General features: G+C 36.8%; 1 protein-coding gene across 4 annotated transcripts; it reads right to left on the bottom strand.

The window, feature by feature from the left end:
- Positions 1–739: 739 nt before the first annotated feature.
- UBA3 (ubiquitin like modifier activating enzyme 3) lies at positions 740–24673 on the bottom strand. Of its 4 annotated transcripts, none has more exons than XM_053598596.1 (18): positions 24546–24673; positions 24309–24350; positions 22226–22346; positions 20862–20942; positions 16607–16689; positions 13023–13103; positions 9757–9800; positions 9138–9202; positions 8683–8838; positions 7887–7989; positions 7637–7750; positions 3279–3344; positions 2495–2531; positions 2328–2409; positions 1879–1979; positions 1691–1754; positions 1550–1604; positions 740–1217 (listed from the first exon to the last, which is right to left on the bottom strand). In XM_053598596.1, exons 1-18 carry the CDS (start codon positions 24563–24565, stop codon positions 1129–1131), a joined length of 1404 nt encoding a protein of 467 aa, XP_053454571.1. In that variant the 5' UTR covers positions 24566–24673; the 3' UTR covers positions 740–1128. The 4 variants fall into 4 exon arrangements, with proteins under 4 accessions (XP_053454571.1, XP_053454572.1, XP_053454573.1 ...); XM_053598597.1 differs by having other exon boundaries at positions 3291–3344; XM_053598598.1 differs by lacking the exon at positions 24309–24350 and having other exon boundaries at positions 24546–24606.
- Positions 24674–27743: the final 3070 nt, after the last annotated feature.

Raw genomic sequence — 27743 nt, 5'->3', positions numbered from 1 at the left:
ACTATAGGAAAAGTAATACTTCAGGTGCAATAGAAATTTGGTATTATGTAATTCTGTTACACATTTAAAAATTAAACCTACATTACTATGGAACTTTCTTTTCCTTTATATACTTTAAAAAATTTCAGTGACAAAAGTAGGTAACATAAGATTTTATTAATAAATAGTGTGAAAGCATCAGTGATAACTATTTAAACGTTAAACTTTTATTTATTTATTTTTTTTGTAGAGACAGAGTCTCACTTTATGGCCCTCGGTAGAGTGCCATGGCCTCACACAGCTCACAGCAACCTCCAACTCCTGGGCTTAAGCGATTCTCTTGCCTCAGCCTCCCGAGTAGCTGGGACTACAGGTGCCTGCCACAACGCCCGGCTATTTTTTGGTTGCAGTTTGGCCGGGGCCGGGTTTGAACCCGCCACTCTCGGTATATGGGGCCGGCACCTTACCGACTGAGCCACAGGCACCGCCCTAAACGTTAAACTTTTAAACAGCCATGTCTTGACTTTAATATTGTGCATATTGGTCTCTATGGCACTGCAAATAAACACATGAAAATATTTCCCATTTTCATGCACAGGTATTCATATAACACCATTTTATAAGTTATTATGGATAAGATAAACTTTGTAATAATATTCATTTGGACAACTATAATTAAATGAATATTAAATCAAGAAATAGCCTATGTTCAATATAGCCCAGAAAACATTGTTATTGTCTAAATAACAATAATATTTAATGTTATTTAGAACATAATTCCTTATTTTTTTTAAAAGGGCATCTTTTGTGTATGTGGGAGCTCAAATGAAAGCTGAGGAATGCATTCTTTGACATAATAACAAAATACACATACGAGAGGGTATCTGCTTCCTTCTCTAAAAGAAGCAATACATTTTCTCATAATCTCTCTCCAGGCATCCTTTCCCATATTATCAATGAAAATGCTTATAAGCACCAACCCCAAAATTCTGTCTTCAAAGTAAAGTTATTAAGTTAAAAAAGAGTGGTTCATTATGTAAAAAAAGTCAATTTCCAGTAATACTACTGCTAAAAATGACATTAAACTTCTTAGCATCCATTAATTGTATGTTTTCCATGAGTTTTCTATTATATGTAGATTTAGTTCCCTTAAGAAGTAAAGTGAAGTTTAAATAGTACAGTCTGTGGGGTGGTGACATCAGCAACCGCGAGTTCTTGTCCATCAACAAGCCCCAATTCTAAAATAGAAAAAAAAATGTAATTAATCCAAGTAAGGAAAGTCTAACAAAAAGATAACAATACACACATACACAAACTACAGAGTATTATGAATGGTCTAGATAAGCATGAAAATCCTGTTCTCTTTAACCAATATTTGATTTCTTAAGAGAATTATTAATATTCTTACTAAAAGAGCAATTAATTCTATTATCACTTCTAAAGATACATGTCATTATAACTGATCACATATTAAAGGCATTAGGAAGTCTATATCAAGCATTTATTAATTTTACCAAAAATGGGGGGGGGAAATAAGAAAACTGTTAGTAAATATACTTATTTACAATACCTTTCAATGTCTTGGAGAGATTTGGCCTTGTTCGTTCTTCAATAGAGGTTACTGACTAGAAAACACAATTATTTTTAGGTAAGACACATTAAAGTGAAATTAAGCTAATATAATTTTCAAAAAAAAAAGAACACTGATCACCTGTAAGTAAAGTGTTCTATTTTTTCCCTCTAATGTGGCTGTGATGGCTGGAGATTTCATTTGCCTATATATAATCATGAGAAAATAATATCAAACATAATTTTTATAGAAAGAAATTATTGTTTTTACAAAGCTTTAAAATCACTAAAATTAATTTTTATAGCACAATATAAATCTAGGACACTTACAGAGAAGCACTATTGGTTAGATAATCCAAAACCTCTTGTAGTTTAGCTGATGGAGAAAACTGAATATTTTGAGGAAGCTGGCTACAAGCTGGGCAGTTATCCTGCATACATAAAACGGAACAAATTATAAGCAGCACATGTACCAATAGTACTCTCTTCGTAAATAGCAAAATGAAAATAAAGTTGCTTTATAATCATGCATATTTCCTGTGGAAAAAAAATAATGCTTTAAAATCTGCTGTTTGCAATAGACCACTCCTTCTAAATGAATTTATTATACAGCATTTATTTCAGGCTACACAACAATAGATATATAATAAATAGGGTTCTGAAGTTAAAAAAATATTTAGGGTATAGTTAATTTTGTCCAAATTTCTGAACAAAAATTAATATTTAAAAATCAAAGTATGCATGATCAAAAATGTTTTCATTAGTTTAATACTACTAACCTTTCTTTCTGCTTCAAATGTGTATGTGTACAACCCATCTACATCATTGAATACCAAGTAATTATTAAGGGGAATGTATGCACTGTAATGAAAAAATGTTCATCATTATATAATTGAGACAGGTCAAAATATGGACTTGCATACATATTAAATACGAAACACATTACCTTGTGGCTATTTTAAAAACCTCAGTGGCACACACAGCTAAATAGGGGAGAAAATAAAAGTGCTTGAATTCAGTGAAAATCAGACACTTAAAAAGTCAGTTGTAAATCACAACAGATAAATTAACCATAGTTACTGATTTAAAATATATACACTGTATTCTTATTTTTAGAAATTGAAAAAGTAAAAAGTTTGTTTTGTATGATTCAAGCAACAGAGTAACATTACATGTTTTTTTTTTTTTTTTTGAGATAGTCTCACTTTGTCGCCCCCGGTTGAGTGCCACAACGTCATAGCTCACAGCAACCTCAGACTCTTGGGCTTAAGTGTTTCTCTTGTCTCAACCTCCCGAGCAGCTCGGACTACAGGCACCAGCCACAACGACCTGCTAGTTTTAGAGACAGGGTCTCACTCTAGTTCAGACTGGTCTTGAACTTGTAAGCTCAGACAATCTGCATGCCTCAGCCTTCCAGAATGCTGCGATTACAAGCGTGAGCCACCACGCCCAGCCACATTACATGTTTTTCTTACTCTTTATCAGATTAATGAATAGCCCGCTATACTGATTAAAAAGAAATGGTACTAAAATGTCCCTATACTGCAGAGAAGTTTACCTAAGACATAATATAAGATAAAAATATACAAAGTCTGATAGTTTGCTGTTTTTTGGACAGCTTAATTATAAAACCCACCCAAGAAGATTTTGAATTCCTAAAACACAAGCAGCTACAGAAATGTCACTGTAGATACTGAATCAAAAACCAAAGAAAGAAAATAAGGACTAACCTTTTTTCTTACCTGCAATGACTGCATTTGTGGAAGCTACTGCAGGAATGATTCGTTTTACTACCCCTGAAAAAAATCATATCAATTAAAACACGGTCATTTCTTTTGAAAAAAAAGTTAAAATTAGAAAGGATGATTATTAAATTTTCTGCAACTTGACTTTTCAAGCTTTCAAATCAGAAAATGAGCTTAAATCTACTTTCATATTCTCATCATTTCGTATTATGTTCATAATCTTAAGTTGCAGTAGCAAAGAAAATAAACACGCGAGTAAACTTGATATAAAGGTAAAATGAAATAATAATAGCTGCCAATTTAGAGTGCTTATTGTATTACAGGCACAGTGTGAAGAGTAAATAAATTATCTAATTTTCATAACAGCCAATATTAGTCTTATTACTGATTTTTAAAGGTAAGGAAAATCAGGCTAAGAGAAATAACTTATTCACAGCTTTACACCTAGTGTTGGAGGATCGGGGGTATATGGACAGATAAGTGCATAGTTTTTATGGATACATGGTGAAAAGTAAGAGTTATCTGATCATTGCTCATGTAATAGTTTCAGCCACTTAGACTCACATAAATTCCAGCAAAAAGATAACCTGCCCCTTACAATCTTTTCCTCTACAATCTAGGCTACACAAAATATTAAACATTGTTCTCTATTTTAACTCCAAGTTTTTCACATCGGTATTCACATATTAAGAATAAACAAGGCCACGCCTGGTGGCTCATGCCTATAATCCCAGCACTCTAGGAAGCCGAGGCAGGTGGACTGCTTGAGCTCAGCAGTTCAAGACCAGCTTTAGCAAGAGCGAGACCCCCATCTCTACTAAAAATAGAAAAAATTAGCCACATGTTGTAGTGGGAGCCTGCAGTCCCAGCTACTCTGAAAGCTGAGGCAAGAGAATTGCTTGAGCCCAAGAGCTTGAAGTTGCTGTGAGCTTATGACATCACAGCACTCTACGGAGGATGACAAAGTGAGACTCTATCTCAAAAAAAAAAAAAAAAAAAAAGAATAAAACAAAGCCCCACCTTAAACTATTTTTAAGAACAAATAAGTATTCTATTTTAAAGCTATTTTTGTATTGTTATGTTAGAAGATGAAAAAATTTCAGGAAAAAGTAGCCATATTATCTTGGAGTATCAAAGAGCACTCCCAAGACTCCAGATATAAGCAGGTTTCAAAAGCTTCAGAAAAAAAAGGCAACTATCTAAGAATATACAAAAGAAAGACAGTTAAGAAGGTTGAAAAACTTTTTTAAAAAGTTGATTCTAACCATATGATTCTGTGCAGTTTCAGAGAAGGAGAAATAGAGATGAGCTGACACCCTGGCACTCTACCCTGGGTAACAAAGACTCTGTCTCTAAAAAAAAAAAAAAAAAAAAGAGGTGGGGGGCCTGAGCATGGTGGCTCAGGCCTGGGAGGCTGGGGTGGGTGGATTAACAGACCTCAGGAGTTCAAGACCAGCCTAAGCAAGAGTGAGACCCCATCTCTAAATTAAAAAAAAAAAAAAAAAAAGCGCTGGTCCCATATGCCAGAGGTGGCGGGTTCAAACCCAGCCCCGGCCAAAAGAAAAAAAACAAAAAACAAACAAAAAAAAAAAAAAAAAAAATGGCTCAGCACCTGTAGCTCAAGCAGCTAAAGTGCCAGCCACATATACCAGAGCTGGCAGGTTCGAATCTGGCCCAGGCCTGCCAAACAACAATAACAACTACAACCAAAAACCAGCCGGGCGCTGTGGCAGGTGCCTGTAGTCCCAGCTACTTGGGAGGCTGAGGCAAGAGGATCACTTGTCCAGGAGTTGGAGGTTGCTGTGAGCTGTGATGCCACAGCACTCTACCCAGGATGACAGCTTGAGGCTCTGTCTCAAAAAAAAAAAAAAATAGAAAACTAGCTAGGTGTTCTGGCAGGTCCCTATAGTCCCAGCTACTTGGGAGGCTGAGGCAGGAGGATCACTTCAATACAAAAGTTTGAGATTACTGTGAGCTAGGCCAATGCCACATCATTCTACCCAGGACAACAGAATAAGACTCTGTCTCACAAAAAAAAAAAAGGAAGAGCTGATGGTCACAGTATATAAGAAGAGACACCACCTAATAAAAGCATTGCCAAAGTGATAAAAGCTCCACTTTCTCTCCTCTTCCCCTCCAACCCTTGCTCAAAAAAATTGAAGAGGACAGAAAGATTTTTCGGTTGCACTGAGAGTAAGGAAAATCATCATAGAATAAACATGCTAAAGCTATTTTACTTCCAGTTTTGCTTCTATACTCCCTGTCGAGGCCCTAATTCATCAGCTTAAGAAGTATACAAGGAGCCCTGGTAAAAGGTACGGAAGAATGAATGAGACCTAACATACGGAAAAAAAATTACCTACAAATATCCACTATATGCCAGACACTGTTCTTGGGCATAGTAGCAGTGAAGAAAAGCATCTGCCTTTAAAAGCTTTCATTTTGATGGGGGTGGTAATGCACAAGGAAATATACCAGAAAATTTCAGATATTGAAGAGTTTAAGGAAGAAAATAAAAATGAGGTAGGTGTTAGACAGACAATGATGGGGTTAGTCCATTAAATAGAATGGTCAGGGAAGGCATCCTTAGGGAGGTGAAAATTTGAGCTGAAACCTAAACCATGAGAAAGACCCGGGCAAGCAATGGCCTGAGGAAAGAACTTATTTTTATTTTTTTGCAAGGGGGGGGCAAGAGCTTATTTGTAAATAGCAATGGCAAGGCCCTGGGACAAGGAAGTATGATAGTGTAAGTATGAAATGTTCTCCACATAGAAAAATGAGGCTATCATTAATTAGCTGTAAGAAACTGTAATAAGGTAAAATAGTGCCTAATTCAGAAGTTATTTTAGGTTGAATGATCAAGAAAATTAATTAAGTAGACACCTGAGGAACAAAGAGCCCTGAGGGGATCCAAGGATAGAGCATTCCAGGCACAGGGACTTAAAGCAGTGGCATACCATGCTATGATTGAGCATAACTGTTCACTGAGGTAAGTCATGCTGGACTAGCCTCATTTAGTTACTATGACTAGCTTGGAAACTTGAGAAAATGTGACAGATACTATACCTAAGCTTCGGAAAAGCATTTGGAAAGGTCTTTCACGACATCCTTGTGCACAAGATAAAAAATATAAAGTACTCAAGAAAGTTTGATTAACAGAATGAGATAAACCTAAAAGAGCCTGACCAGGGTTTTAATTTAAATGTCTGTTCTCAGATAGTTTAGTCTTGTTAAAAAAAGTAATCATTTGGAAAAGAAATAAAGAATATGATTATTAAAACAACAGATGAAATGAATCTGGAAAGATCAGATAGAAGAATATAGGTAAAGAGAGAACAGGTCAAATTTTAAAAATAAATTTGTAAGAATCTATACTTGATCCCATATGCCGGAGGGGGCAGGTTCAAACCCAGCCTTGGCCAAAAACCAAAAAAAACAAAAAACTATACTTGAATTAAAAAAAAAAAATCACCCTCAAAATTTCCAAGTCAATTAGGAAGACGTAGCTTAGAAACAGCATATGTAGACAAAACACTCAGATTTTAGAAGAGAGTAACATAAAAGAATTAAAAGTACAGCATCAATGTAACAACAAATAGAAAACCAAAAAGCCTACTTTCCTCTAAGACTACATCAATTATCAAAAGACTATTAGCTAAAATGAGACCAATAATGCTGCCTTCTAGCCTAGACAGCTAAGAGAAGTAAGAATAACTAGAACATGCTTAGAGAAAAACAACGTGACGAGGACCTGACACAGAGCAACATCTCAAAGGGTTAGAGGAACTAGGGAGATTTATGGCAGTGATAAAAAGTCTTGGGAGAATGTGATCATTGCCACCAGTATGTTAAAAGCTATTTCTTAAAAGAGAATTAGATTATACTTAATGTAGGTACTGGGACAATACTCAGACCAAACTAAAGATGAAGACTTTTACTCAATTTATATAATAATTGTCTAACACTCTAATCCAAATATGTATTAGACTTTCCAAGGAGGTGATGAATTCCTCCTCGAAAAAAGATGGTTTGACTTGGAAAGACTTACAAACTTTTCCAATCTAAACAAGTTTCTTACTCTAAACAAGATTCAATGATTGTATTACACTCTCCCTAGATGACAAGTATTATGAGTTCAAATGAACTTGGTTCCCTTCCACTTTGGGATACATGGAAACTATTATTTCCATGGTACTATTACTAAACCTCAAATGGATGGTATGGTCTAAAATCACCTTTTATTATCCCCAAAGTATCCCAGTCCTAAAAAAAAAAATAAAATAAATAAATAAATAAATAAATAAACCAAAGGATCATCCCAAGATCATAATTCACTAACTTACCTTGAGTGAGTCTGTATGTAACACCCCTAATACTATATTGTGATGCTCTCTCTAGGGATTTTTGGAAAATCCATTGAATATGTTCAGGATCATCTCCATCTAATAGAACCCCTTCTGTTAAAAAAAAAAAAAAAAGGAGAAGACAGAAATCTGTAATCACAAAGCATTTTGTTTATAATGAAATTATCCAAAAGAAAATAAAAACATATATATTTTATGTAACTCTGGGTTATTAAACTAGGTTTATTACCTCCAAAAGGCTGCTCCTTAGGCCACTGCAACATCCTTACATACTCAATACAGTGTTCAGGTAGCCTGGGCATAGATGCAATGGTGCACATGGGAAAATTGATCTAAAACCAAGTTTGTCTGTTTTAGTGAATTTTAAATGATGAATTATTTTAACATAACTTATAGTTATGATCTAGTTTTTAACAATTTATTTTTTCTGACAAATGCTACTAGAACATAACAGTTTATAACAGTTCTTATAACTCATCTCAGCCCTCTACTTATATAAGCAAAACCTCACATCCCATTAATAACACTCCTAAAACTAATAGGGATCATCTAGGTCACTTCCCTTAGGTTGATATGCCTATAGACAGGTTTGCTCAATTACAAAGTTTAAGCTTTGTTACACCACGAGAAGGAAAGTTGTTAAGCAGATTATCAAATAACCTGAAATACATATAGGTGAAAACCAAATAGATTATAGCTCGATCATAACATATGGCTTTGTAATTATACTTTATCCCTTCTCTCCAAATAAAAAATACAAATGAAGTATGAAAACAGAATAGTATGAGAACTATGATATTCAGTTCATACCTTTCCTCAAATAGAGCAAAATTTGTCACTTAAATTATTTTTCTTCTCAAGTAGTTCTTCTGAAGTATACTAATAGTTCTTAGCATAATTTTAAAAATGTTATTCCTAATTAAAAATCCTAAATATTGACTAGACTTAGCAATTTAACCATAATTTTATTCAAGATACTATAAAGCAAATGCAGGTGGTTTTTGTTTTGTTTTGTTTTTGATTACCTGTGGTGGATAAAGTTCCAGTGTGCACTCAATACAAGCAGTCATTCCAGGCAGAATTACCCTTGCATTTCCTTTAAAACCTTCTGTTCCACCATCTATCAAAGGAACAATGGAGCTTGGATCTAACACACCATCTTCATAATTTAGAAGAGATATCTAGGAAAATAATTTGAAGGGTTTAAAGGAAAAGGGGATGAGAATTTCTTTAAAGGGGCATGCTTTCAAGTAATTCTATGAGTCATGCTATTGAGTAGCAATGTATCATATCAGGGAATTATAGTATCAATAATTTGTGTCATCACCTAAAAACCAATGACAAGCAATAAACAATGAAGTGCATCTACTTAAATTAAAAAATTTTGATTTAGCAAATGAGAATGACAATTTTCATTTTGGTACATCAAGAGCAGCAGCAAAAAACCTCATAGAAACATTAACAACACCAAAGTCTTTACCAGCATGCCATTTATCCATCTTCTGGCTATAATAGAGTCCAGTCCACATACAATAATATGAAATTCTACAAGAAAAAAAAAACCTAAGTTTATTGAAAAATGCAGTTATACATGATGTTTTAATGTAGGTTGATTAATTACAACAAATGTACCACGCTGATGCAGGATGTTGACTGTGGGGAAGGCTATGCATTGGTGGAAACAATGAACTATTGCAACTCAGTATTTCAGAATTTTCCACTCAATATTGCTGTGAAACTAAAACTGGTCTAATAAGTAAAGTTTATTTATAAAAAAGAACTACACACAAAAAATTGACTAATAAAAAAACACAAAAAAAGCGCTTTTTGTTATAATCTCTCTCTCCCATACACACACATACACACCCCCTCAGGAGCTCCTAATCCCTGATTAAATAAAATCACCATAGAAAAATGTAGCTAGCGATACTGGCTAAAATGGTGACATTCACTTTTCAGTCTCTCAACAACCTTTCTGGAAAACCAATAGTGAAATAGGAAAGCAACCAAAGAAACACCCCCCAAAGAGCTACCCATCTGCAACCACCTAGCAAATAAAAAGCTGTAAGAGTTTGGTGAGAATTTAGTGAATAACTTACGTCGATAGAAAGTATCGTTAAAATCCTGAATCTTGTTGCAATGTCTGAATACAAGTAAAGGAACTTAAGCCACTAACTTTTTAAAGAATGAATTTAACAATGCCATAAAGAACTCTGTGTTAAAACGAGAAATGAGTAATCAATATTCAAAGCACAGAAATTCAAGGAATCTAACTAAATGAACGTAACTCTCCTTTCTGTCGAAACTTTTTGTACAACTTCTCTCCCAGCTACTAAGATTTTCTTATCCCTGAGCCACCAAATCATTATATCCATGTTTCTGTTAGAAGATAAACTTTCCACTTTTCATTTTTATATAAAACCATAAGCCCCAGGAAAGCATTTTTAGCTATTCCAAATAAAACTGTTATGAACCTTGGTGTGTGGGTTTCTTTATGTAGATAATGGGTGTTCATTTCTCTGGGATAAATGCTCAGGAGTGAAAATTACTAGATCATATGGTAAGTGCATGCTTAGATTTTTAAGAAATGGCCAACTTTCCAGATGGCTACACCATTTTACATTTCCATCAGCAATGTGTAAGTGACCCAGTTTTCCTGTACCTTTGCTAGCACTAGACATTGACACGATTTTTTTAGTCTAGCAGGTGAATATCTCATTGTGGTCTTAATTTGATGTTGAATTTTTTTTTTGTAGAGACAGAGTCTCACTTAATTGCCCTCGGTGGAGTGCCATGGCATCACACAGCTCACAGCAACCTCCAACTCCTGGGCTTAGGCGATTCTCTTGCCTCAACCTCCCAAGTAGCTGGGATTACAGGCACCCGCTACAACGCCAGCTATTTCTTTGTTGCAGTTTGGCCGGGCTGGGGTTTGAACCTGCCACCCTTGGTATATGGGGCCGGCACCCTATCCACTGAGCCAAAGGTGCCGCCCGATGTTGAATTTTTTTTAAGTCTCCATTTTAAAATGAAAGATACTGAACATCTGTTTGTGGGCTTCCTGCCATTCTCTTTAAAAGGTTAAAATACCCCTCCATATCTTTTGTTCACTTTGTAAATTTCTAGAGTGAAGTTTTAAGTGTTCATTTTATATTCTAAATATGAATTTGTCAGCTACTTTATAAGTATTTTCTCCAATCTGTAGAGCTTGTCTTTTACAGGGGCTTTCACAGAAAAGTTTTTAATTTTGATGAAGTTTAATTTAGCAATATTCTTCTCCTATGAATGTTTTTTTAACAGACAAGGTCTTGCTATGTTGCCCAAGTTGGAGTGCAGTGGCTATTTATAGGCACAATTATAGCTCGTTTGTCTTGAATCCCTAAGCTTGTGTGATCCTCCCATCCCAGCCACCCAAATAGCTTCGACTATAGGCACTCACTACCATGCTCAGCCTTTTATGGGTCATACTTTCAATGTAGACTAAGGACTCTCTACCAAACCATAGGTCTCAAATGTCTTCTATGTTATCCTCTAAAGTTTTATATTTAAATCTATGATCCACTTTAAGTTAATTTTTTATAAGCTATCAAGTTTAGGTCAAAATGAATTTTTGCCTATGGATAGCCAATTGCTCCACAACAGTTTGTTAAAGAACCTATCTTTCTATTGAACTTTTTTTTGCCTTTGTCGAAAATCAATTAGCCATCCTTACAGAGACCATTTCTGATTTCCTTATTCTACTGATCTGTATTATATCCAACAATCCCATATATAGTAGTTGGATACGATTCCTTCTACTTCATTCCTCTTTTTCAGAATTGTTTCAAGTATTCCCTTGCCTTTCTATATAAATTTTAGAATAATCTTGTCTATATCAACAAAAAAATTTTGCTGGGATTTTGACAGAAACTGTAGTATACAGGTATACGAATTTGGGAGAAATGACTTCATTATGTTGAATCTTCTAATCCTTGAAGACAAAATATCTATTTATTTAGATCTGTGACTTCTTTCATGAGCATTTTGTAGTTTTCAGTGTTATACATATCGTTAGATTTACACCTAAATTTTGTTTCAAGTGGCTATAAATGGCATTGGACATTTAACTTTAGTTTCCATGAGTTCACTGCTAGTATGCAGAAATACAATTGATTGTTGCATGTTGATTTTGTATTCTGTGGGAATTCTTACACAGAAATCTCATCTCCCAGAGGACTTTAATCTTGGTGATGCCCTGGACAGCAGCAACCCCATGCAAAGCATCAAAAAGACCTTTAGGATAGCAGATGGCAAAGCAGTGTCTGAGAACAACGACCCCAAAGCTTGAGGCACTGAGGCAGTAGAAATTTCATTTCCCAAAACTTCTCCTCGTCTATATTCAGAATTAAAAGAGTGTAAACATTTCTTTTAAAAAAGAAATTTAAAAGGTGTGAGGCTAGGCTCACACCTATAATCCTAGCACTCTGGGAGGCAAGTGGATCGCTTGAGCTCAGGAATTCAAGACTAGCCTAAGCAAGTGAGACCTCATCTCTATTAAAAATAGAAAAATTAGCCAGGCATGGTGGCACAAGCCTATAGTCCCAGCTACTCAGGAAGCTGAGGCAGGAGTATGGCTTGAGCTATAAGATATGACATCACGGCATTCTATCCAGAGTGACAGAATAAGACTGTCTCTAAAAAATGAAAACCATATTTCTTAAGAAAATAAATTTATTGGGGCAGCACCTGTGGCTCAGTAAGTAGGGTGCTGGTCCCATATACCAAGGGTGGTGGGTTCAAACCCGGCCCCTGCCAAACAGCAACAACAACAAAAAATAGCCGGGCATTACGGCCAGCACCTGTAGTCCCAGCTATTCGGGAGGCTGAAGCAAGAGAGTCGCCTAAGCCAAGGAGTTGGAGGTTGCTTGAGCTGTGTGATGCCACGGCACTCTACCCAGGGCGATAAAGTGAGACTCTGTCTTTACAAAAAAGAAAAGAAATTTATTCTGATATACCTTCTATATGGCTAACAATATATTGCCTATCTACTCTGTCTGCCACTGTAAGGAGACAAAGATTAATTGGATCCAGCCTAGGAACTTATAGTCTACTAAAGGGGATACGCAAGTGATAGTGAAATTAAGGGCAATAATGGAGAATAAAAGCTACATAAGCTTAATTTTTAAATAAGAGCAAAAAAGAATTTTACAAAACCATAGAGTGGAGGAATATAAAACAAAATACTATCGGCAATAATAAGGTTACTACTGCTGCTGTTTTTTTCCTTTTTGCTTATCTATATTCTCTGTTAAAATATTTCTTTTTCTAATAAAGAAGAAAACAAAAGCTTTAAGAAATTAACTAATTCTTTTCATCAAAAGGATACGGAACTACATTGCAGTTAGGAACTCTGTCATTTAGAAATTCTGCAGCAACTTCAGCCTTAGGTCTTCCAACATCTTTAGGCCTACAGGAAAAATATTTAAATTATCATTCATAACATAAATCTAGATGATCTACATAACTGACATGCACATGTAAAAATAAATCAATAGTAAGTTTGTAAGATATTTAGAACATTTTTACTTTTATATATACATATAAGTATATATATAAAAACATATACATATATATTTTTTTTTTTTTTGAGACAGGGTTTCACTACATCGCCCTCAGTAGAGTGCCGTAGTGTCACAGCTCACAGCAACCTCAAACTCTTGGGCGTAAGCCATTCTCTTACCTCAACCTCCCAAGTAGCTGGGACTACAGCACCACAATGCCCGGCTATTTACTTACATTCTTTTTCAGTAATAACTTTTGATAAATAGACATTTAACTTTAAATGTCAACCTTTTGTCATGGTTCAAAGCAAAACTCTGAACAATGTTAATTTATCTCTAGGTAAGCATAATAATGACATGTTTCTTGGCCACTGACCACTGTCCCAGTGTAAAAAATTGTCCTAGACTGGGCGGCGCCTGTGGCTGAAGGAGTAGGGCACCGGTCCCATATACCGGAGGTGGTGGGTTCAAACCTGGCCCTGGCCAAAAAAAACTGCAAAAATAAAAATAAAAATTATCCTAGACCCAAAGCCTTCCAAGTTTCTACCCCGTACCCCATAATCCCAAAGTGGCAGTTACTAAGCAGGTCTTGACTGAAATACACACAAATGATATTCATTCAAGGGATGTAAGAACCTTTATTTATCCCCTTCTATGTGTACTGAATAAATAGAAATTCTTTATCCCTTAAGAAATCGTAACAATGTTTTTAAAGTGGGTAGAACTCTAAAGGCATTATCTAAAATCGCAAATGTTACCAAAATGTTTTTTTTTCTTTTTCCAAAATGTTCAATAAGCTAAAAATATGAAGCCTCAAAAGGTTACTCCTAGACAATAACCACAGAAATAGATAGAAAAGAACATAAATTCTCTCTTCTAATCTCAGTAGAAATAGTTTCTTTCCTAATAGCGCTGTATTCTCTTCATAGAATTCGTTCCTTGAAACATATACAGTAAGAGCTTCATAATTACTTTTTTCATAACACAATTTTTCTTTTTTTGTTTTTTATTGAGACAGAGTCTATGTTGCCCATGGTAGAGTGCCAGGGCATCACAGCTTACAGCTTACATTCTCAAACTCCTGGGTGTAAGCGATTATCTTGCCTCTGCCTCCCAAGTAGCTGGGACTACAGGCACCTGCCACAACACCTGGCTATTTTTTGTTAGTTGTCATTGTTTAGCAGGCCCGAGTCGCATTCGAACCCACCACCCTCAGTGTATGAGGCTGGTGCTATAACCACTATGCTACGAGCGCCGAGCCAACACAATTTTTCTTATATGTATGCCTACTTATGCATACATATCTTACATACATGCTTACTTAAATATCATACCTACTAGAAACTAGACTATTAACACCTGGAAGAAAATGACCATATTCTTACTCTCTTTGTATTCCTTCATATGTAGCACAGAGTAAATATTTTTAAAATAAATGAAAGTAACAAATCAAATGTGCTTATTGGAAAAAACCTGCAATTTCAAAGAAAAAAATCTTAACAAGTCAATTTTTCTTCTCTCCAATAAAGCAGGGTTCTTTTCTGACTTAACATTTTTGAATAAGTATTTTATTCTTACTTTGTTCTAACTTGTATAGAAAAGCCCCTGCTATAAATCAGAGAACTTGATTTTAGTATTGTACTCAACTACTATCCACACAGACAGCACTTTATTATTATTTTTTTTCTTTTTTTCTTTTTGGCCGGAGCAGGGTTTGAACCCGCCACCTCCAGCATATGGGACCGGCGCCCTACTGCTTGAGCCACAGGCACCGCCCCCAGACAGCACTTTAAATATGTAAAGGGCATAAAATGGACTTCCAAGATTTTTTTATGTAGCTTATGTGCTTTCACAGTAGATTCCAAACAAAAGTAGATGGTCTCTGTGAAGACTGCTAATTTACCATCCCAGGATTAAGGGATCAGATTGTTTCACCTAAAACTAAGAAATATTCTTGAAGGAGATCTTGTCTAAATTACTTCATCTTGAAAATAAGTATCTACCCTGAGGTTAAATGAGACAATATAGTTTAGAAAATGCTTAGTGTGTCATAAACACTCATTGTTAATCATTTAGCCACAAGAGTATGGCTTATTATCAGTAACCAATAAATTCAGTGATTATCTTTTTCAGAACATTTATATGCTCAAAATTTGTCAAACTGGAAATAGCCTACAAATTTTTCAATAAAAAAGAGAAATTTCAAGAGTTAAAAAAGGGCAGCGCCTGTGGCTCAGCGAGTAGGGCACTGGCCCCATATACCGAGGGTGGTGGGTTCAAAACCAGCCCCGGCCAAACTGCAACCAAAAAATAGCCGGGCGTTGTGGCGGGCGCCTGCAGTCCCAGCTGCTCCGGAGGCTGAGGCAAGAGAATCACGTAAAGCCCAAGAGCTGGAGGTTGTTGTGAGCCGTGTGACGCCACGGCACTCTACCGAGGGCAGTGAAGTGAGACTCTGCCTCTACAAAAAAAAAAAAAAAAAAAGAGTTAAGAAAAATAAAAGTTAAACACAGAGGTCACATTGCAATTACAACACTCCATAATTTTACTTAGTTTAATTCACACTTCATTCTCTTTAAGAACTTCTGCAAAGATAAAGTAGAAGTTTTAGGCCTATTGAAAACTTTAACATTACCCTTTCTGCTAACTCAACCTTATCCTTCATACCCAGGACTTTTTGAGAACTTTCTGAGTACCCTGGATGGAATGTCCAATCTTTCTTTTCTTCTGCCACTCATTGGAAAAATGAGAGTTGTCCTGGGTCACATATTAAACATACAAACACTAAGGAAAGCGAATAAGCAAAAAAAAAAAAAAAAAAAAAAAAAAAACCTCTGTGCATAATTCATCTCTGACACCACAGATTAAACAAAAAATCATCAACACACTCCTGACTAGAAAGAGAAAAAAAAAGTCTATTATCTCTCCATACCTATGATCTATGAAAAAGTTCAAACTCCTTCACTTCTTTGCTCCAGAATCACCAATCAAAGCCTGGCTCACAAATCTACTTCATTAGGGTCTGATATTCCAACTACTATTCTCTTCTGAAATCAACTAGAGGAAAAGAGCAAAATCACTCTGAGGATATTCCCCAAAATCATATAAAATGTTTGCAAGTAGATTTCTTTGAAAAAACAAAAACATCTATCTGCAAATAAAACTACTATCATTGAATGCCTAAAATTTTCTTAAAAGATTTTATCTAAAATGGGAGCAGTAGTTTGGGGGCTTTTTAAATATTAGTATTATCCTCTCAGTAGTTTTCGTTCATTTTTGCTTTTAATTTACTTTCTAATTACACTTCCCACTTTGCAGAAGCTCTCAAAGATTTTTTTAAAAGTATTAAACTTCATATACTCAAGTTCAAATGATTATCAGAGTTTAAAAACACCAAAATATTAAAACTTACCTAAATAAAAATTGCCTATTTAGATTGGAAACATCTATAGTGTCCATGTCTATAACATGAATCTGTCGAAAACCAGACAATGCCTGTGGAAGTACAAACAATCCAATTAACCAGAAGTTTCCTCACATTTGAAAATTTAAGATTTGTTTTCAATGTAGTCCTAGGTCTACAAGTTCTCAGTAATAAATACTGCATAACTATATTAAATGGCTAAAAAAAGTCTTGAAAGGTCTGTAAAATTCAAGGTTCCTGTTCCTTTATGGGTACAAAATGTATAAACACTAAACTTTAAACAGTCTATAAGCAAAAAAAAACAAAAAAAAAACCTTAAAATTTCCACAGTTATTTTTTATAAATAAAATTCCATAAACACATTTGTAAAGTTTGTGGCTTTGCTGCTGTTGTACTTTAATTTTATTAGTCTTACTAGTTAACTATATTTGCTATTGCTTTTCAAAATATTGTTAAAAGCAATTCCTGCAACTTTTATCTTACTTAACATTAAGCATGCCACAATTCAGAAATGGTAATTATTATACGACATACATTGTAAACACACACATGTACACTGCTCACCTAAAAGGAGTATCTCAGATTCAGACATACTGAGTCAAGAGGAAGTAATTTAAGGTAAGGAAAAGCAAAAAAAAAAAAAGAAAAAACAATTTCCTGTTGTGTTTCAATAAAAACACCACATATCCTAACAGTACAACCATACTCAAATTAACAGTAGAAGCAAAAGACTAAAAAAAATTAAGTCTCAATAACTATATGAGATTTCCAGTCTTGGTCAGTTTACTTTAAGTCATCAAATCACTTAACAATAATTTCCCCATTTTTCTAACCTTCCCATTTACAGCAAGAGAACCTCAAAAGCTGTCCGTACTTGTGCTTTCAAATTCCTGAGTATTTTCCAAACAAGCTTTTGCTCTCACCCCTTCACCAAAACTGTACTTGTCAAGATCACCAATAAGCTCTGTGCTGCTAACTCCAATGACCAAATCCTCAATCCATCTGACCTCACCCTTCTGAGGTATTTGGCAGGTAGATCACTTCCTCCATCTTAAAACATGTTCTTCACTTGGTCCCCATATTCGTGAGAATTTAAAAACTTTTTAAAAATTGATTTCCAGGGCGGTGCCTGTGGCTCAGTGAGTAGGGCGCTGGCCCCATATGCCGAGGGTGGCGAGTTCAAACCCAGCCCTGGCCAAACTGCAACAACAAAAAAAAAAAATTGATTTTCAGTTAATTCAGTTTTCATCTTATCGTGCTGGCCAGAGTTTAGAGTGCTTGGTTTTGGTGATCTCAGGCAATCTTACAAACTAAAGACAGATCATCCAACAGGCATCTCAGACTTAACAGCTCTAAAGCTAACCTTGATCACCCTGGCTCATTACCACCACCACCAAATCTTTTCTTTTCCCAGTATTTCTCATTTCAGTAACTTCATCCTTCCCAGTGCTCAGGCCAAAACCTTGCTGTCATCTTGACTCCTTTTCTTTCTCTCATAGCACCCAACAAATCCATTAGCTAATTCTGTTGCTAATTCTATCTTCAAAATATATCGCAATCTGACAGCCTCTCACCACCTCCAATGCTACCGCCCTGTTCATGGTCTCTGTCATCTCTTATCTAAAGGACTGTAACACTCTTCTAGCTGGTCTCTCTGCTTCCATTCCCTGCTCTTCTTTTTGTCTATTCTCAAGTATCAGCCTCAGTGATCTGGATTAAAAGAAGCCAACCAATTCACTCATTTGCATACATCTCTCCAATGACTTTCTGACTAAGAGTAAAAGCTACAGTTATTACAGCAGCCCCCCAAGGCTTCCTGTGATGTTCACTCCAAGCCTCTCCATCGGATATCATCTCCAAAAATGCTCCCCCTACCCACTTCTGCTTTAGCTAAAATGGCCTCCTTACTGTTCTTGAACAAACAGGTTCACAGCTCCCACTTCACAGCTTTTGTACCTGCTATTCTCTGACTATTCTTTATCTCTATGTCTCCTTTAGCCTTCTCTGTACCCAGATCACATCTTTTTTGAAACCCCTCTCCTTCCCATCAGAAGCTACCTATCTTCCATCTTTCCTTTCTTCATAGGATTTATTACCATTTTACCTACTATATATTTTACCTGTCTTTTTCCTTCAACTATAATGTGAGCCCCACAAATACAAACATCTGTCTGTAAAGTTCAGTAACATATCTGTAACACTAACATGGTGCTTGGCATATGGGGGACAAGACTCAATAAATATTTGCTCAGTCAGTAATATTAATGTCATATTTTCTAAGAATGAGCCTTTGGGTGGATTACAATCAATAAAAAAAAAAAACATGTATATCTCTTGTGTACTTATATGTGAAATAAGAAAAGAAACAAGCAGTAAAATTGAAAACCCTTACTTTTCTTCTTCTGTGTAAAGCAGTGGTTCTCAACCTTCCTAATGCCTCAACTCTTTAATACAGTTCCTGTGGGTCGTGACCCACAGGTTGAGAACTGCTGGTATAAAGGGTTATTATAATGCAATAAATAAATACAATAACAAGACTACTCCTTAAAGTTGCTTCATGAGTAATCTTCAGATCTAATCTTCAACTACTTTCATTTAAAATTAGTAGCCATTACATTTTCAAATAATGGCTTCAAATCTGAAAAAGTTAAGCTTTAGAAAACTTGTACATACGTAATACCTAACAAAAACCATTGCTATTCTCCTTCCCTTCTAAAAGACTTTGGTCCTCGTAACACTAGAATATTTATGTCTGATAAGGTACTGCCATCTTGGCACCTCACCAGAGTATGTGATATATACTGCTATTTATTTCCCATGAGATGTGTACCTCTGATGTAATTTAGGACAGAGACCATGATAATCTACAACTCTCACAGAACCCAGCATAGCACTAAATACAGTGAAGCACATTTATGTTTTTGCAACTTCACTTGAGTGACATTAGTGTTTCCTAGCAAAATTAATGTGCCCACGTTTACATTTAAATTGTAACCCCCTTGGCCAGCAAACAGCCTAAACAGCCTAAAGGCCTAAATAGGATACAATCTGCTTCATTTCTAAGAAGTCTACTCCAGCATTTCCACTCTTCTATACAGCAATGAGAAACCTGGCATACAGAGCTCTACAATAGTTCTCCCCCTACTCATCTTTGTTAAATAAACTTATAATGATTTATAAATAGCTACTTTGTGGTCATAAAAAGTCCATGAAACCAATTAGTTTAGATTAATTGAATCATGAATTTCCAAGCAATATACGGAAATTGCTTCACTAAAGGTTTAGCTTTCCCAAACCTTTTAATTCTGCTATTGTATAATCATAAAAAAATTACATATCATTAGGTCAACTAATTACCTAATAGTTCACTGAAAAAAAATACTTGACTAAGAACTGATGACCTGGATATGACTCAAGGGACATCACTATAATCCAGGAAAACATGATAAAGTTGGTTAATATCCCTTAATCTCAATGTCTCCCCTCTATCTAAAATGTGACAATGTCTTATAGACTTTGCTAGGTTATTTGGAGAAGCAAGAGTAAATTATTTTAAACTACGAATTACTAGTTTTGTTATTTACTTCACTGAAGTTAATGAGTGCTTTATAAAAAGAAACACCAAGTTTTTTGATAAAAGCAGAGAAGAAAGTGAAAGTAGAAAATTCTACCAATGACTTTATAGTTGAGAACGTTAGAGTTTAGAAAGTTCCAAAGTGGCCGGATGCAATGGTTCATGCCTGTAATCCTAGAACTTTGGGAGGTCAAGGCAGGTGGATCGCTTGAGCTCAGGAGTTCCAGACCAGCCTGAGCAAAGTAAGACCCTATCTCTACTACAAATAGAAAAACTAGGAAAAAATGAAAATAGAAAAAACTAGCCAGTCACTGTGGCAGGCAACTGTATAGTCCCAGCTACTCGGCTGGGACTAAGGCTAAGGCAAAAGGACCACTCAAGCCCAAGAGTTTGAGGTTACTGTGAACTATGACATCAGGGCATTCAACCCCAGGGCAATAGAGTGAGATGCTGTCTCTAAAAAAAAAAAAAAAAAAAAAAAAATTCCAAAGTTATACCATAGTTTTAATTACTATCTGAAAAGTTAAACTGTTAAATTTATCTAACAAAACCTTAAAAGGTTAACAATCACAATAAAGAAATTTCCTAGTATGACAGAAAAGAAACATTTACTTATCACAAAGAAGAAAAATACATACTTTATAAATATATACATTTTTTTTTTTTTACCAGGTTTTTCAGGAGCTCACATCCTAAGCCGCCAGCTCCAATGACTAGAACTTTACACGTATCTAACAAGAACTGGAGAGACTGTAAAGAATGGAAAGGCATATTAAAAGCTGGATGATAACCATAAGGATCTTCAATAAAGCAAAAACCTTAGTTTCTGATGTTTCCATAAAAATGCATTTAAGGAGAAAGAGCAGATTTTGTATCTGATCAATTATTTTAAATTTATGAATTAGGTAGAACCAGAAATTCTGAAACCCTAATGATTACAAAGAGTTTCAATTTTAATGTTTCTAAATTGATTTTTATAGTATAACATTAAAAGACTTTTAACAAGAACTATCCCTAGTTCTTTTTTTTTAATTTTTGAAAGTGGATATAAAACATTAAATTTAGTTATTTAACTGACTTCCGAAAGAAAATTTTCAGATCTTTAAAACAGGACCAGGCACTGCAAAAGTGTTTAAAGGTCTAAAAAGTAAAGTAAGAAGAATAATAACTGTTATTCTTCAAACCTTAACAAAACATGAGATGGCAGGAAGAAAAACAGAAAACTATTAGAAATTAACATGTCAATAGAAATACAACTTGAAACAATCATTTAACACAAGTAACAATCTTAAATTATCAGGCAAAAAAATTTCAAAAGCACAGGAAAATATGGTATGTTATCCAAAGAAAGGCAGAATTAATATTATCAATTTCGCCCAACGGTTAAAGAGAAAAGTTATTCAGATGAGATACTGGGCCAAACCCAAGAGTTTGCACATTAATTTTTAGGAATAGGACAATGCAGTATTACTGTTTCAAAATAATCTCTTATAAACACAAAAGGACATAAAGATTTACTATAAAGAATATTTTTCCTACCTTGTAATAAAAAATAATGCACACATAATTAAACATTTGCCTTAAGTCAGACACTATCAGCCCAATATTCTATGCTTGTATTCCACAGCACTCATAATTTTCAACATGTAATTATATTCAATGCTAAGTAAAGATGCCCATTTTAAACATATTTCAAAATTAAAGAAATACATTATTTCCATCAAAATTAATTTCTCATAGCAGTGCTATAAAAAGGAAGTCTCAGAAATCGTTTGAAGCTGGAATTTTAAGTATAACTTAGAATTTATGAGATTATTTTTCTCTTGTAAATTTTCAATTTATCATCATTATAAATGTGAAAATGACTCAGTCATTCAAATAAAATGTGAATATTCAATTTAGTATTTCAAGATAACTTACATAAAACAATTTTATTAGTATTTTCATTGTAAGAGCAAATTAAAAAGGAAGCACTATCATTTTGAAACATATAACTATTAACACACAGTTATTTAAAAATAAACATTTCTCACTTCAGTGCTGGGTTCGAAATCAGGGTGTGTGAAGGGTCCAGATCGCTCGAGGAACTTCTTTACATGGTTCCAGCGACCTTCCCAGTCTCCAGTGTCCCCACACCCACCATCAACAGCCATTCTGCACAGAACACAGTAAATTCAGCTGCAAAGATTAGTATGAAAAAGCCAAACCTACACAATCGTGGTTTTCCCAAATGAAAAGGTAACCATATCAGACCTGTTTATGTTTTCAATTTTTTATTATATGAATCATTTAAAGCTAAAAACTATACATGTTTCTACTTTTATTTCACCCATTTGATGAAATAATCAGTCTAATGTTTCTGACTTCCTAAAGAAATCCAACAAGAAATTTAGGACACTGGTATGTGGGTGAGAAATGGACTCCTCTATAATCGATATTTACAGGATTACAGCAAATTTGCCCAATCTGTCCCTTCAACACACTTAGAATCAGGAAAATAACAGATACAGGGAGGAAAAAAAGCCACACTTTCACGATTGTGATGCTTCAAAAGTAATACTATTTATGTGTCCTTTCCAAGTGTAAAAGGTGTGATTTAAAGATCATTTTTGGTGAGAGGAACTTTTGAGACTTTGCTGAGAAAAAAATTGAGGTCACAATTTTCAAAAAAGAAATCTCTTAATACTAGAAGGTGGTATTTGTTGCTACTATAAACACACAAAAAACGTTTTAAATTACAATTGTGCCAGACAGGGATTACTATCTAGAAATCTTTAGAACATACAAGTGAATAGGGAAGGACTCCTCTACAAAGTGCATGTATTTTGTACTCTGTGCAAGATTCACGGTTTTTTTAGAATTTTCTTATTTCCTATAATCTCACAATTTCTATCTTCAAATATATTAGTAATATCCATTTTTTACAAAAGGGACCAAAAGTACTTATTTATTGCCTAGCAATAAAGACCAAAGGTTTTGATGTCAGAGTTGTTTTGGTTCCACAATTAATAATAACATGGTGACCTTGAGCAGATTACTTAACAGTCATAAACCTCATCTGTAGGTTGTTCATGGCTACTTCTTAAGACCATAAGAATAAAGAGTTAATCCGCATAGAAGCCTTAGTTACATTACTTGGCATATAGTAAGCATTCAAACTTTAACTCTCATCTCATGCCATTTTACGCAACAGTGGAAGGGCAGTTAAAAGGCGGGAGGGAAAGTGAAACTAAATTTGTCTTCCAGTACTCCTTCTGTTAAAATTCAACTTTCTGAGGGAGAAAGCACCAAAGAGGTGCTACTGGGAATTGGCATAAAAATTATGACTCGCCACACCCACTACAAGAGTTTTTTTTTTTTTAATCCTCCCATGTAGGGAGGCGGCTAGGGGAATTATGTGGCATTGGCCAGGTTATAGAACACACTTTGTTTAAATCTGTGTTACCAGCACAAAACTAAGCATCTGATTGGAAACAGGGTGTGTAGTAAAATGGGGAAAGTAAGCTGTATGTCAAAATCCTCCTTTAAGGACCAATTATTTTGTAAAGATGACTTAAGTGCTTAGCACAATACCTGACATACAGAGTTCTTATTAAAAGTTTGCATTTAGGGGCGGCGCCTGTGGCTCAAGGGGTAGGGCGCCGGTCCCATATGCCGGAGGTGGCGGGTTCAAACCCAGCCCCGGCCAAAAAAGAAAAAAAAAAGTTTGCATTTAGTACGAGTGTGTCTGGGTTTACGAAAGGCCCTGTATCCGTTTTGTGTGTGTTTAATATGGACTGCCTTTACGCAAGATCACCGTTCTGACAATTTGGGATGGAGGAAGAGCGAGGGGGGCGCAAGGGGCCTTCCGCAAGACCTTTACGTCAGGCACCCCGACAGACCCCTGCAGGACCTGGGGCAGTGCAACCTGGCCACATGCCTGCCCGGGGCAGAAACCAGGAGCCGACCGCCGGGCCCCCGGGGCTGCCGGACAGGGGTCAGGGGATGAGGCCGCGCGGCCTGCGCTCCGGGAGCCCCCTCCCAACCCCCCGGGCCCGCTGCGGCTGGTCCCCTAGGCCTGGGGTGAGGGGAGGCGGGGGTCCCCGGAGAGGGCCCCGGCCTCCCAGCAGCACTAACTTCTCAGCCAGCAGCTCCTCTATTCTCCTTCTTTTCTTCTCCCTAAAAGAAAGAGAGAATAAAAGAAGGGTCAGCATCACGCTACACACTGGGCGCCGCGAGAGGATGGAGGGCGAGGGGAGGGGATGGGGCGGGAGGGAATGGTGGGGACCCCGGGTGACGGCGGCAACCGCCCACCGCCACTCTCTCAACCCAGCCCAGCCCAGCCCGGCGCGCCTTCAGAGACCGAGTACTTACGGCTCCTCGCCATCCGCCATATTGTTCTCCGGCTCTTCCCAGATTCCCTCACGGCGAGCGGGGCTGGAGGGGGAGGGGCGGGGCCGGAAAGGAGGGGAGGGGAGGGGCTGGAGGGGGGAGAGGCGGGGCTGGCGGGACCCTCTGCGCAGCGTCTTTTTCCAGGTTTAAATCTTTTCCCTGTAATTATAATCTTGATTATTTACTACATCTAATTAGAGAAATATTATACTGTGTAGTATGCTTTTACACAGAGTGTAAATGTAGACTTAAACATATGCTTATGCAGTTTTTATGTTAATAATTACATAACATGGTGATGTACTCTATGAAAAACCTCCCGGAAGAACCACTCCAATATGTGAGAGCTTTTCCTTGGGGCAGAGCATCAGAAGTTTCACTTTCTGCTTTTTGGGATGGTTCCAAATCTTTGCTCATCTAGGTAGGCACTTTAAGAATAAATTTATCTAAGTCAGTTTCATAGGGGTGAGGTGGAGAGATTATCTGTGTGAAAATCAACACTAATATTTTAGTGTCATATTCCATCAGGTAAATTCAATGGGAATGGAATTAAATTGAAAACCTTTTATCTGGCGGCGCCTGTGGCTCAGTGAGTAGGGCACCGGCCCCATATGCCAAGGGTGGCGGGTTCAAACCCAGCCCCGGCCAAACTGCAAACAAAAAAAATAGCCGGGCGTTGTGGCGGGCGCCTGTAGTCCTAGCTGCTCGGGAGGCTGAGGCAAGAGAATCGCGTAAGCCCAAGAGTTAGAGGTTGCTGTGAGCCGTGTGATGCCACGGCACTCTACCCGAGGGCGGTACAGTGAGACTCTGTCTCTACAAAAAAAAAGAAAACCTTTTATCTGGTTTATATGTATATATTCAGAGAGAAGAAAAGAATTGCAAAAATTAAAGAATAATTTAGTACACTCATAATCCCAGCACCTAAAGGTAAATTATGGTAGAATTTTTGACTATTTTCTTCCAGAGTTAGAAATACATGTATATACACACGTGATCTGGATAGGTGGATAGAGAAAAATAGTAATGTTGGAAAAAAAAAATATATATATATATATATACACACACGCACACTACCTTTCACGGAGTGGCACCAGAAAAGAGGTTTGAAAGATTCAGAAGGAACTGCATTTAAATCCTTATTCCCCAGATACTATGAGACCTAAGGCACTGCTGTTCCTTTTGTAAAGTAGTGATGATGATGCTCTTGTAAGACTGAGAATTAATAAAATCCACAGTGGTACTCAAAATATACTCCCTGATCAACATCACTTTGGAATTTATTAAAAATGTACATTTTCAGGCTCACCCTGGAGCTTCTGCAAAGCCTGGAGTGATTCTCTGCAGGTAAAGTTTGAGAACAGCTGAAATGGAATATATAAAGCCTGGTGGGTATGCAATAAATGCAGCTACTGTTCCTAAACTGTAATATTTAATCTCTTTTTTGTTCTGTTGTCCACTGAGTGTTAAGAAAGGCGTGGCTTCTATGATCCCTGCAATTAGGATCAATTCAGTATCATTCATTGAGCTGCAAGTCAGTGCCAGGCAGTGAACGGGGGAATAGAGTTTACAGTCCATAGCAGGAGACACTAGCATCTATATAGGTCACAAGTCTCAACATCAACTCAGAAACCTCTTTTTCTTGCCCAGACAGCTCCACAGATAGAAACCACTGAAGCTAAATCCTTGCTTATCAAAATGGCCTTCAGTGGCGTGGGCCCTCAATAATGCTGCTGTAAGGACACCCTTTAATTAGTGGCAGCCACCTTAGATGGTGAAACCCAGCAGGCACCTTAGGGAGCACCTGGTCCAGTCTCTCCCATTTCACAGTGGAGGAAACAGACCTGGGGATAGGATACAACTAGCGCACAAAGAAGCCTGCACAGGCATCTGGCCCTTTGTCTGTGTGCTTTGGTATTTTAATATATGACACCAGGCATTCACCAACTGATGGGAAATAGCCTCCTGCCTTTGCCAGTAATGAAAGCAACAGAGACATGCAAGCAAAACCTTCAACGGGTTTTCTTTTTTTTCAAATGGAACAGATCAGTTGCTATAATTTTTTTTTCAGTTGCTGTAATTTTTTTTTTTTTTTTTTTTTTTGTAGAGACAGAGTCTCACTTTATGGCCCTCGGTAGAGTGCCGTGGCCTCACACAGCTCACAGCAACCTCCAACTCCTGGGCTTAAGCGATTCTCTTGCCTCAGCCTCCCGAGTAGATGGGACTACAGGCGCCCGCCACAATGCCTGGCTATTTTTTGGTTGCAGTTTGGCCGGGGCCGGGTTTGAACCCACCACCCTCGGTATATGGGGCCGGCGCCTTACCGACTGAGCCACAGGCACCGCCCTCGGTTGCTATAATTTTTAAACAGAGAAATACTCAGAATGATGCTGTGCAGAAACACAAGTCCCAGTATAAAATACAGCCACAAGACCTCTACAATGAATCTGACAACACCCTCCTCCCTAACAAATAGTGACAAATAGCTCTATTAATCGCATTCAAAATTACTGGAATAAAGTAGCAACTCAGTATGTGTTCAAAAAGAATCTAAAGAAAAAGAAGCATGGTTAACATTTTGGAAGAGAGGGAGAAGAGGATTATGCTATTGGCAGCTTTAGCTGATTTTCTTTCCTTTTTTTTTTTTTGAGACAGAGTCTCACTTTATCGTCATCGGTAGAGTGCCATGGCATTACAGCTCACAGCAACTTCCAGCTCTTAGGCTTAGGCGATTCTCTTGCCTCAGCCTCCCGAGTAGCTGGGACTACAGGTGCCCGCCACAAGCGGCTATTTTTTTTTGGTTGCAGTTTGGCCGGGGCCGGGATTGAACCCACCATCCTCAGTATATGGGGCCAGTGCCCTACTCACTGAGCCACAGGCACCACCCTAGATGATTTTTTCTTTCTTTTTTTTGAGACAGAGTCTCACTATGTCACCCTTGGTAGAGTGCTGTGGCATCACAGCTCACAATTGGCCTTAAGCAATTCTCTTGTCTCAGCCTCCCAAGTAGCTGGGACTACAGATGCCCACCATGATGCTGGGCTATTTTTCTGTTGTAGTTGTCACTATTATTTGGCAGGCCCAGGCTGGATTCAAACCCACCAGCTCTGGTGTATTTAGCTGGTACCCTAGCCACTGAGCTACAGGCACCGAGCCAGCTTTACCTGATTTTTAAAAATCATT

Source organism: Nycticebus coucang, chromosome 8 (assembly GCF_027406575.1).
Source record: "Nycticebus coucang isolate mNycCou1 chromosome 8, mNycCou1.pri, whole genome shotgun sequence".
Taxonomy (NCBI): Eukaryota; Metazoa; Chordata; class Mammalia; order Primates; family Lorisidae; genus Nycticebus; species Nycticebus coucang.
The sequence above is the reverse complement of the archived record's forward strand: the minus strand, read 5'-3'. Positions and strand labels throughout refer to the sequence as shown.

Bases quoted from the DNA above. Each gene is read 5' to 3' on its own strand.
- UBA3 (XM_053598596.1), bottom strand. From the start codon at position 24,565: ATGGCGGATGGCGAGGAGCC. The intron at 7,751-7,886 runs GTAATAAACCTA...TTTTTTTAACAG, and splicing joins TAAGGAGCAGCCTTTTGGAG to AAGGGGTTCTATTAGATGGA. The intron at 2,410-2,494 runs GTAATGTGTTTC...TTTTCATTACAG, and splicing joins GTTTTTAAAATAGCCACAAG to TGCATACATTCCCCTTAATA.